Consider the following 12,378-nt stretch of genomic DNA (forward strand, 5'->3'; position numbering starts at 1 on the left):
TTACAGTACTCATATGTCGCAGAAGGCACTTTAGAGCCCTGAGTTCGGATGGTGAGTATCCAATCTCCATTTTAGATTTATCAACAAAAATGATGCAGAATAGGAGCAGAAAGGGAGCATCTGCCCGAGGCATGTTTACGCTGACAGATATGATGAGGACCACCAGTGATATCACGTTAGCCAGCCCCCGACTATCACATCACCAATATACAGCTCACCAAGAGGATGGCAACCCATCCAAACAGTAAGCAGTAAACAATCCGCACAACTGATACAGAGAGCATTAACTCACTCACCAGCCTAGGTAGAAGTGGTGGACAGAATGGGGAGAGAGCTCGCAGCAGGCCGACAGCCAAACAAGCATCAAGCAGCGAGAAAAAACACAAATGTATCCAAGAGTCCAAAACTGAAAACGTTGGGATACCAAAAAGCAAAATAATCCACACATGGCACAAGACAAAACAAACAAAAGACGCGTGTACGGGTGCACAGCTACTTGCATTGGAAGTGCACCGGAACTTAGAAACTTACTCTAGATGCCATCAAATCAAATAATTAGATCCTCAACAGTGATGCAAATTTTTGAGCTTGCTAATAAAGACAAGTATTTATTTAAACTTATAATAATATTTTATGTAATTTAATAATACAAACTTTTCCTGGATGACACTGACTTTTCAGATTAGAAGTGAGCAAACCTGTCTTGTATTGGAGCGTGTATCCGATCAGAATGCCATTCGGCTCCAGAGGCTTATTCCATTCTAGGCGAATGGTGGTGGCGTTCCTCTGGACAATCCTGAAGAACTTTGGAGCGCCAGGCACTATTGAACAGTCAGAAAATATTTCATTATTCATTTGTAAAATTTAGGATTCAAGATAATATTAGACATTACTGCCATACGACAAAAACTTCAGTGATGTTTTAGGCAATTGGTTATTCAGTCCTTTCATTTTAAAACAAATAAAAACCAAGTCAAATAAAGGGAAAGTAAGTAACAAGAAATGTCCTACAGCCTTCCTTGGTCTGAAACTCCACAGTGTTGCTGTGTGGTCCCTCAAATTTGTTGTTGGCCACCACCATGTACATCTTGTATTTGCTATAAGGGACAAGGTCCATTAGGACGCCACTGTTCTGAGACACATCGCTGAAGAAACCTTTTGTTTTCTTGTCCTTATTCACCTTCAAGTCTTTCACCAGGCTGGCCTCCCTCCAGTAATATAGCTAAAAGAGTAGACAAGTAAAATGAATAAAGATTATAGGCCTTATTCACATATATAGAAATTTATTGTACACACTGCCACATTAAATGCACTCATTACACATTAATCAAGCTTGAACAGGTACAGTAGGCCTTGAGCCACTTCAGAAAGATACATACTTTGATTAGAGGTGGCACAAAACTTTATCTTTACTGATACAAAAAAAAAAGGAAAAATATAATATATATTGTATAGATGTATCTAAATATAATAACTGTTTACTAACTTATAATGCAAACAAGCTTATTCTAACAGACCACAATGAGCATTTTATTTCTTTTTTTATTGAGTGATTCTTTTTTTTATCTGAAGCTCTTCACTTAAAATAACCATACCCATACTAACCTACAGGAAGAAATATATAGCCATCAGCATAATAAAACAAAAAAACACCATAAATATAACAATGCAAATGTGTGCAAAATTTATGATAAAATAACTGTAATTCTATTCCATTCTAATACTTATTTATGACAAATGCAATAAAATGAATATGTAAACAATATTAATGTTTCCATTAAAACAAAACAGTAAAACATAAATAAAACATCTTATACCTTTAAAATGAAAATAAAGAATATGTTAGCTTTTACATTATTATAAAAATTTTTATACATTTTTTTTTTCACTGTGGTATGTTATCCAGAATATATATGCACCAGTGAATGTGGTGAACAACTGACTAGAGATTTGTAAACAACTGATTTGAGACTAGACAGGGACTTGAAGACAGAGACTCGAGAAAAACACGAATCATTTTGGTTTGGCATTCCCAAACCAACATTCTCTCTTTACTACCCCACATGACAGCATCAAACACCACATTTTTCTATTCATTCCTCATTCATTCATTCTCTATCAGTATGTCCCGCATCCTGCAACTTGAGATGATGTCCCGCATTTTGATTGGGAATAAAAACTTTGAACAGACTAAGTGTGGAAGCGGGGGCATGCTCGAGCATCGTATTGTGAATGCAGGGCGGAGTCACTGAAGGTGAACGGTAAGGATTGCACACCTGCAGGGAATTATAATAATGAATGTTCTGTGTTGCAGTGAGCAAAGGTGAGAATAAAAACAGGAGAGACAGGGAGCCATGTGTGCGCGTGTGTGTCTATAAAATAAAAGCACTGTCTCCAGCTTCCTTATTCCCTACCCGAATCTGGGAAAGTGTTACACTGAGGTTTTAGTTATTTTGTCTCATGTTTCTACAATAATATTTCAGAAGGTTATAAACTGAAATAGACAGAAAACATTAGTTGCATCAGGACAAATCTGACATTCATCCAACTGCTGTGAAGAAAGTATTGAAGCCTGTCAACACAGGGCTGTCAGCTTTCATTCAAACTAGGCACACGTGAGGTCAAGCCATAGAAATCCTTTTTCCCTCTGACTTATTTTTTTTATGCAGCAATGTTTCTCTTTGTTGCATTGTTTGATACATGACATAAATATTAATAAATATAAATTGGCTGAGTGTACATGTTTCTTATTCATTTAGATAGACATCAAAATGGTAGGCCTTTGGGTGCCGGAAATATGTCCCACATTTTCCCACACAAACTTACTACATGTCACACATTTGGTCCGTTTGCATCTCGTCTACATACTCCAAAGAGCACTTTGAATGAAGCTAGTCATGCTGTAAGATTGCTTCATAAAGAATTTCCATTAAAAATGACTTAAAAATTGAGTTCCGAGTGACCATTATTTTTGAGCGCCACACCTTTTAGCCTCACAGTGGATGATAAAGTGAAAGAACTATTGCTAAAAACAGAACAAAGACTTCAGACTTGACTTGGACTTGGACCTCAACGACTTGAGACTTTATTTGGACTCCACCTTAAAGACTTGAAACTTGACTTGGACTTGGACCTCGGGGACTTGTGAACATGTCTGATATGTACAATATCATATCTGTGACATCGTTAACACAGATGTGACATATTTTAAAGTAGCAGTGTTGAACACTCTTTTTTTTTTTTTTTTTTTTAGCTCTAGTACAATGAATATGGAGATCATATCCACTTCATGAATGACAGTAAGGAAGGTAAGAACTCACCCTGTACTCTTTAAACTCTCCATTAATGGATTTGGCCTCGACAGGGCTCCAGTTTACATTCACTTTATTGCTGTTTGTCTTTGTCACCCTGAGGTCTCCAGGTGCCTCCGTGGGCCCTGACAGAAAAGTGCAAAAAGTGAAGCATATGGTATTCCAAGCACATAGAGGATAACATAATTAAAATGCATGTACTTACTGTCCTCCCCTGAGTAGCCAATCACTATGTTTGACTCAGGGCCTGCACCAAAGTCATTGACTGCCTGGATCTTGATCTCATAGGGGACATAAGTGTCTGTATCACCGACCACATGCTTTGTATTGGTAGTGGTGATGTTATTCCATTCCTCCTCCAAGTCCTTCCTCCTCCATGAGACCACATAACGTAGATCAGGCCCATTCCTTTGGTTATCAAGAAGGGGCTGTGATCATAGATGCATATATTAGTTTAAAGAAAGAGGCACTGCAGGAAATAGCCAAGCCTAGTTACATATTTATATAGGTATTATAAAAGTTAAGTGACAGACACAAATTTTCTGTAGAAACAGGATGTTTTGACAAAAGTCCACTGGTTTCACCTTTTACAGCTTTAGAAACAATTTGTTTGCACAGCTTAGGAAGGATTTTTGTCCAAACAATCCTGTTTCTCCAAAAACGTTTACTGCATTTACAATATTTATTGCAGTCACTCCCTGGAAGTTTCTTTGTATAAAAATGAATCAATTTAACAGAGAATACAATTCTGACCAAAGTGGGTTAGGGTTACCCTAAAGGTAACCCCAAAGTGGGTTACCCTACCCCTAACCCTAATTTGCTACAGCTATTGTGCACTTGTTTCTGGTCCTTTGTTAGTTTTGTGGCATATGTATAATTGTCAGCTAGTAAAAAGACTAGATACTCGAATTCTATTCTATTAAGTCTTTTTCTACAAATACCTGTGGCAAAGGAATGTAATGTACACAAAACTACTATAAAGTGTATCCCCCAAAAATGGTATTTTGTGTGTCTATTTCCATTAACAATGAAACTGTTGCTAATGACTGTGAGATACATAGGCACATCAAAGATATTGAATAAAGGAGGAGCTTTCTCCAGTTTGCTATAAAAACAAAATAGATGGTGTGTTTTAATAAGACAAACAGAAGATGAGGGTTAAACTAGAAAGATATTACATCAGTAGTCACCTGCCAAGTGATCTCCATGTTGGTTTTCTTGGTACCCCACCCTTTAAGGCCATTGGGATAAACATAAGGAGCTAAAAAAAACAGACAGCTTCACATTAACATCCTATTAATAATTTGTGCAATTTCTTTTAATTAATTTCTCAAAATCTTTCACTACATAATCGTATTAGAGATCGTATTAGGTCATTTCAACCCCCCAAAACGTCATCTCAGCCTCACCTTTTTTCATTTTAAGTCACACAGTATTTAGTAACTATGATAAGTTGATAAATAATATAAATAATTTTAAGAACCGTGAGCAATATAAATCTGGATTCACCAACAGCTCCTGTGAATTTAAATTGTTAAAATATGTGTTCAAAATTATTTCTGTCCTCATCACATGACCATCATCTACTATCTGCTCAACCAATGCTCACGCACACCTAACCTCAATAAGTATATGAAGGTGTTTTGGGCATCTGTAAATATTGTTGAAATATGAAAGTCAGTCTCTTGAATATACTGTATTTGACAAACATATTGATGAATAAATATGACGTTGCAGTCAGTAGAGCAGGAACAGTAATATTTTCTTGCCCACGGTCACTTACGTGCTCCGCTGGTCTGGTAGCGGGCTGATGGCTGGCTTGGACGGCTCAGACCAACACTGTTGATGGCGATCACTCTGAACTGGTAGTTCACAAACGGAGACAGATTCAGGTTCACAGAGTTCTGATCACCTGCGTAACTGGACAGATTTTGCCATTCGCCTGGTCTCCACCGGTTCTCTTCATATTGAACAAGGAATTCTGCAAAGATGGGGCATAACAAATTCTACAACTATTTGCTAGTATATAAATTCTTAGAATGTTAGATATTCAAGTAATATCTGAATATTCACATTAAATAATTCTGTATTTGTGTGTGAGGAGTAATGATGGAATTGTACTTGTAACAGGACTGTTGTTCTCATTGCCAGGGATCCAAGTGAGCCGGACTGAGCGTGCTGATAGATCAGACAACTCCAGATCCTGAGGAGGATCAGGAACAGCTGGAAAAAACACAGGACAAACGTGAGCAATAATATCACATTTTTGCATTCTATGTCGCCTTTCAAAAGGGTACTGTTAATAAAGTCAGCATCTGAATTATTATTACCAATAAGTAGAGCTTGAAATTAACACTTATTCATCTGCTGAAAGCTAACAAAACTCACCAGCCACGTTGATCGGTTTGATAACCTTATATGTTGCTCGTAAATAAATAAATCAATCAGTAAATCAATCAATCAGTGCTATAAAGTGGCACTGATCACTAAATCTCCTTGCACATGCACATTTTCTGGGTTATCTCATAGAAAGAGAGATTTAGATAGAAATTTAGACAGAAAGATAGCTATAGGCAAAATGTGCAAATATAAAGCAGATGTGAAAATACCAGGTCAAATAATGATTTAAAGCAGTACAAAGAAGTCAAAAAATGTGAAAAAAACAAAAACAAAACATGAATCTACAATATCAATCAGCTCTGTCTGAGGCCTGTGTAAGACCCAGCTGAAAGCTATTGTAACATCTTGTCAAAACTTTCAGTCCTCTGGAAAAAATACAATAAAATTTATAATGCTTGTTAGCATCCATATCATGGAAAAGTTCATTTCAAACCAGTGTATCCATAGGAAAACACCGAAGGTTGGGGAGAACAGGCAAACGGAGGGAGGTACTTGAACACCCAACCCCGGAGGTGCAAGGCAAAAGTTGGGGACCACAAATAAAACATGCTGTAATTCCTACACCATTCACCTGATTTGGATGTCAATAGTCTCAAATTAAAGCTGAAAGTCTGCACTTTGAGAACATATTTATTATTTCAACTCCTATATACTGTGGGAGGTAGCTAAAACAACAACAATTTTGTCAGTGTCCAAATGTATGTAATGGATTATGTATACATGTGTGTGTGTGTGTGTGTGTGTGTGTGTGTGTGTGTGTATATATATATATATATATATATATATATATATATATATATATATATATATATATACACACACACTCTATATATATATATTATTTATTTATTTATTCATTTGAATGTTATACTGCCCACATTGATACATCATTTGAACATGAGCTTTTAAGTTTAGAATGTTTGTAAATCCATCACACCAATCATGATTTAAAGCTGTTTGAGTAAGCCAAGCTCTGCCAAGGAAGTATTTATTGGCATTGTTTAAAAATATAACTGAGTTTCAGACTCACTTGAGTATTTGGATAGCAATTGTGTGAAGTTAAGCCAAAAATTGTACTGCTAGTATGCAAAAGTAGGTTTAGGGTGAAATTTAGTGGCTAGATATGCTTTAAACGTAATATTCTGCTTTAGAAATGCAAACTGAATATAGAGCAAGGTGAGAAAAGTCAGTCTGACAATCATACAGCCATTCAGTCTCAAAAACAAATAAACAAAAATAAATCAACAATAACAAAAAACTTTTAGAGGAGGAGAAAGAAGAAGAAATGTTACCTGCTACAGCACTAGTTTTAGAGGGAGCTAGGGATTCATCCTCTGTGAGGTCAAAGGTGAAATGTTATGGGTTAGTAGGTCTATTAGTAAAACAACTAAATCTTTATATACAGTCTCTACGCTAGTGAGCTTAGAAAAAAAAAGAAACTATACAGATACATATCAAGTAAAAGCTAAGATGAAAGAAGAAACATTACAGACATATATTCTATGGAATTACAATGGCATCTACAGGTCACCAACATGATTTAACTAAAGGAAAATAAATATTAAGAGAAAACTATTAGTTAGATGCAGCTAGTTAAAAGAGTGTAAATATTGGCATATTTTAGCTACCTATACATGACAATATCCTAAGTAATAAGCAATAAGATAATAAGTAATGTGTTAAAATGATCAGCAATGAGAGCTAACACAGAAACAAGCCAAACTTTGCTTTAATTCTGTAACTGTGTGTGTGTGTTTGTGTGTGTTTGTGTGTGTGTGTGTGTGTGGGTGTGTGTACCTAAAACAGTAAGGCGGGCCGAGGCAGAGTCCTGGTCTAACTCTGTGGTAACTGTGCAAGTGTATGTTCCCTCATCATCAGGCTGGATGTTGCTAAAGGATAACGCGTCCTCCTCCTTCTTAAACTTGCTCCTAAGTGCAGCACACATTTTCAGTTAGATTTAAAATTAGATTAGATAAATCAGTATGAACTGTGTGGTGGTAATGCAGGCACAGTGGAATAGTGTGATGAGTGGTGTAGTGTGTATTGCGTACAGCCAAGCAAAATGCAGGGGCTTGTCATTTTTGAGCCAGGTGACCGTAATGGGGAGTGTGGAATCGTGTTTAATCTTGCAATCAAAACGAGCCACACTTCCTCTGTTGGCAGAGAGGTCCTCTGGAACTCGGACAATTCGCGTCGGCTCTGAAAGGAAAAAACAAAAGTAAGCAATAAACATTTAGTAATACCCTTAACCTACCTCTTTTGATTGTATAGCAATGGCATTGAAAGGGTTATTTTAAAAAATCTAAAATATTGCCTTAATCTCACATATAAAAAAATAATAATAAAAAGAGGCACATAAAATATCACCTTGTTTTTCTCAGATCTATTTTTGATTCAAAACATTATCAGTTTCATTTATTGGAGAAATTGGGTCAAGCATATAAAGTTATATTTATTGAAATATTATTCCACTTTTAGTCATTTATTTTTTATTTATAGTTTAATTGTTTGTTTGTTTTACTCAAACAGAATAATATTACTCTTTGGTTAATGTGACAGTTTTTTAGAGTCTTTAGAGTTGAAAGAAACTTACACTTTATTTTAGATTCCTCACCTTTAACTTCCAAACGGACCTGATCTTCAGCTTTGCCCAAGATGTTGCTTGCCACAAAAGTGTAAGTTCCCTGGTCTTCAGGTCGAACTCGCTTGATCTCCAGGGTACCGTTTTCATGCAAGCTGTACTTCCCAACATTTGGAGCTATACCCTGGCCATTCTTAAACCTAGATGAACACACGCCATTAGCATGGTACATTCTGAATCTCAACATTACACAATTATACAACCTCTGTAGAACTTACCACCGCACAAATGGGTAAGGTGAGCCAAAAAAAGGACAATCCAGAAAGGCTTGTTTGCTCTCAATCACCTTAATCAGCTGGTTCTTGGGGCCCAGTAACCGTGGTGCCATATCTGTAAATAACCAGGGTGCCACATCATTTGATATGACTCAGTTACAATATTTTTCATTTCCATTTCCTAGTTTAGCACTGAAATGTGTCCTCCCTCTACTGCAACACTGGATTCAATTCAACATCTAACCACTTTGTTAATCGATAGATCTCTTACCTAGTATGTTGACAAAAGCATTGGCCAGCAGGTAGCCATGTTCGTTTGAGGCATTGCACTGGTATACAGCGCTGGTGCCAATTTGCACTGAGCTGAAGATGATTGCATCACCAACTACCTCCCTGCTTGGATTTTCCAGTGAACCTGAAGTTTCAAATGTAAAAAACAGACAAAAAGTTTTGATTTGGCAAAAGGTGTTGGGTAGCACAGTGATGTAAGGATAAAAAAATAAGGATTGAAGTGCAGACTCACTCTCTATCGGCTCTCCATTTACAAGCCACTGGATGCTGGGTTTGGGGTTTCCACTGGCTAAACACTGCAGTTGGCCATTCTCATTGGGAGCTAACACGAGGTTAGATGGCTTATGTAGCCAAAATGGAGCAGCTATGGGAGGTAAGACATAAAACTTACAGATGCACGTGAATATCTTTTTTTCTGGTTCTCTTTATTATTTGTCAAGCTCTTCAGAAAGCTATCAAACAATAAATAAGTTTCCAAGGTGCCAAATGTTTAGACTCATATCTTCTTTTGGTCTGACCTTTAACCTGAACGGAGATAGTGTGGCGGATGCTGCCCATCTTATTACTGGCCATGCAGATGTAGTCTCCAGAATCCTCATCTGACACAGACACTATAGACAGAGTTTTATTGAAGTTCTCAAATCTGGCCTTTCTCTCTGGCAAATCCCCTCCTTTCTTAAACCATTTGATTCTAGGAGTTGGACTGTGTGGATCAGAAAGCACAGGTGTCAAAAGGCATAATATTACACCTAAACACCAGAACAGCAACATATCCTACTACTGAGTGTGTTCTTCAGAATAACTCACACTCCAGCAGCTATACACTCCAAGAGAAGCTCCTCTCCGCGGAGAACCATCTTGGAGCTGGATATTCCCGAGGGAGAGAGAAAAGTCGGTGTTGATTCTTGAATGTTACGTGCTGCGGGACAGGAGAAAATTAATTTACTAATAAACAATACACACAGATAAAGACAAACAGACCAAGAACCGGGTTTTTTCTCCCAATTGCATTTTAATATTGAATCAGAAGAAGAAGAACAACAAGAAACAATTCCAATAGAGTTACAATTACTTTGTGCTTGAATCCCTAATATTAACTGAATAGCACACACACACACACACACACACACACACACACACACACACACACACACACACACACACACACACACACACAAAGCAAGGTTATAACATGTTGTAATAATTGAGCCAAGGCCTGTTAGTGACACAGGGATATTAGCCTATAAAAAGTGACAAACACATATTGTACAACTTTCTTCTGACAACACAAAGCTTGATCTGATGGAAGAACTTCCAAGATGGTGGAGACTTAATAGAGAAAATTTATTTATTAGTCACTTAAGTACAAAATTTGTAAAAGTCTATTTGGTCATTTTCCTGGTTGCACTCATGCACTTTGCAATTATTATATTCTTGCACAGTAATAAATCTAAACTTAAATTAGTAAGAAATTTTGATGATGGAAATAGTGGAATGGTTTATGGTGATTTTAATGATTAGTGGTTTTAATATGCCCATTTAAGGTGGATTCTAACAGGAAGTCTTCGCAAGTCATTTGAGTCATGCTACAAACCCCACTACAATACTTATAGTGTATTTATATTTGAAACCATTAAAAAACATTATTGGTTCTATTTTTTATTATATTATTTGTCCTTTAGATTTTTATCTTATTATGTTATCTATAATAATATCTATTATTTCATCTTGTTCAAAGATATGTGGCTCAAACTAAGTGGATCTTTGTGGCTGTTTCAATATATGTTCTCCAGTCAACACTGTATGCTGACTGTATCGCATTCATACAGCATATAGCATTGTCCTATACAGCTCAGCTGTAATTGTAGCTAACATTAAATTTAAGATTATTGTGAAATCATTAGCTTGTTAGCTAACTATTCTATTCGTCTACATCCCGTTGGGAATTCGTATATGAATAAGATCAAGTTCTATGTTGCCAGAAGAAAGGGGGTTGTTTGAGCGTGACTAATCATACAGTAGGTGTGGAACCCTCTTATCCCCAACCCAAAGTCTCAAAAATTAATTAATTGATATTTCACACTCACAAGGTATTCTCTTTCAATAACCACACTTGTGACCCTACTCTCTATTAAGGATAATATTTAATCATTGTAGTAATGTCAGCTACCTCAACATACTAACATGCTAGCTAACTTTGCTAAAATCAACTAACTACAAGATTGGCTAATTAATGTTAGTTAGCAAATTAGCTAGCTAACTAATCATACCCACAAAGTTAACATTTGCTAAGTCAGATAACTAACTAGCATTAACTGAAATTTCATTTGATTAGTTTTGTTATAATTATGGGACAGTAATAACTGTAATAATTACAGGATATTTAATGAAAGGTACATGACATTACATTAGTAGAAACTTTTGTTTATTGTTAACTTGTAGGACTGCAGATCGAGTTGGACTTGTAGCTGTGCCACATTTTGTGTATTGTGATGGTTGATTCCTTAGTCTAGAAATAGTAGATAATCAGTGTTGGGTAAGTGACAAAAAAACTAATCCACTACAGATTACTAATTACTACGTTAAAATTGTAATCTGATTACTTTACTGATTACTGCATATAAAAATGAATCAGATTACTAATTACTTTACTTTCACGTTACTTTCAAAACCTATCAAAGCTACAAAAATATACTACAAAGTGAAACTCATAGTTCTTTCAGTAATTTTAACGTGTGTCAATTTATGACATGATCAGAAAAAGTTGGATTTATCATAAAACTGGCCTCAGGTGTTGTGACTGTTTGTAGAACTACCAGACCGATAAAATATTAAACTTTTCTTACTAGTCTCATTTGGTGTCGCTAGCCAAGGGGAAGCGATCATTGTATGGGTTGCAAAGTATATTATCTGTCCTCTCTATGCTCCGCTCATATCAAGTTCACGGAAACTGGTAGTCAAATAGACATTTACACACCTTGTTTTCCTGCTCAGCTCAGAGGATGTTAGTGTTTCAGTTTCCCCTTTACTGGTTTTAAAAAAAAATGGCATATGTCCATTTTTCCTCACACTGACTGTGTGAGCTAGCGATTTGAGAATTGAGAGATGTCAGCCAAGACACGTGTTTCTATATATTTTCCTGTAAACCCTGTCTGATTGGTCTAACCTCTGTTGACTGAAGATATAAAATTACAACACCACCGTCTTATTTTACTGACGTTGTTACATAGTGACAGACCGCTCCAAGTGGAGAATTATTCGCAGATAAAGAAAAAATCTTCGGGGAAAAAGTGATTTATTTTAAAAATAAATTTTTACCTAATATTTTTTTCTTAACAATAAATTTGTACATAAATTTACATAAATGTAAAATGTTATGCGTTACATTATTGCGCTATCAGAAAAAAGTAATTAGATTACAGTAACGCATTACTTTGAAACAGGTTATACCCAACTCTGTACATAATACTCCTATTTTGTTTAACAATCACATGTTGTCATAAATTCCCTCTCTTTCCCA

At 36.1% G+C, this 12,378-nt stretch overlaps 1 protein-coding gene across 10 annotated transcripts in view; it reads right to left on the reverse strand.

The window, feature by feature from the left end:
* nfasca (neurofascin homolog (chicken) a) overlaps nucleotides 1-12,378 on the reverse strand; it is an 87,393-nt gene that overhangs the window by 29,724 nt on the left and 45,291 nt on the right. For 7 of the 10 annotated variants that reach the window (XR_008393174.1, XM_053674084.1, XM_053674085.1 and 4 more), the window contains 16 exons: nucleotides 9,666-9,777; nucleotides 9,377-9,561; nucleotides 9,091-9,222; nucleotides 8,839-8,982; nucleotides 8,571-8,682; nucleotides 8,326-8,492; nucleotides 7,763-7,910; nucleotides 7,509-7,639; nucleotides 7,004-7,045; nucleotides 5,433-5,534; nucleotides 5,095-5,292; nucleotides 4,502-4,572; nucleotides 3,517-3,739; nucleotides 3,321-3,436; nucleotides 1,012-1,222; nucleotides 699-821 (listed from right to left, as the gene is read on the reverse strand). Coding sequence is in view for 9 of the 10 variants with exons in the window: in XM_053674084.1 (XP_053530059.1) it covers nucleotides 699-821; nucleotides 1,012-1,222; nucleotides 3,321-3,436; nucleotides 3,517-3,739; nucleotides 4,502-4,572; nucleotides 5,095-5,292; nucleotides 5,433-5,534; nucleotides 7,004-7,045; nucleotides 7,509-7,639; nucleotides 7,763-7,910; nucleotides 8,326-8,492; nucleotides 8,571-8,682; nucleotides 8,839-8,982; nucleotides 9,091-9,222; nucleotides 9,377-9,561; nucleotides 9,666-9,777 (2,217 nt within the window). In the remaining variant the exon portion in view is untranslated. The remainder of the gene's footprint in view (nucleotides 1-698; nucleotides 822-1,011; nucleotides 1,223-3,320; nucleotides 3,437-3,516; nucleotides 3,740-4,501; nucleotides 4,573-5,094; nucleotides 5,293-5,432; nucleotides 5,535-7,003; nucleotides 7,046-7,508; nucleotides 7,640-7,762; nucleotides 7,911-8,325; nucleotides 8,493-8,570; nucleotides 8,683-8,838; nucleotides 8,983-9,090; nucleotides 9,223-9,376; nucleotides 9,562-9,665; nucleotides 9,778-12,378) is intronic. The other 3 variants (XM_053674091.1, XM_053674087.1, XM_053674090.1) reach the window with 1 other exon arrangement.

The sequence above is a fragment of the Ictalurus punctatus genome, chromosome 21, assembly GCF_001660625.3.
Source record: "Ictalurus punctatus breed USDA103 chromosome 21, Coco_2.0, whole genome shotgun sequence".
Taxonomy (NCBI): Eukaryota; Metazoa; Chordata; class Actinopteri; order Siluriformes; family Ictaluridae; genus Ictalurus; species Ictalurus punctatus.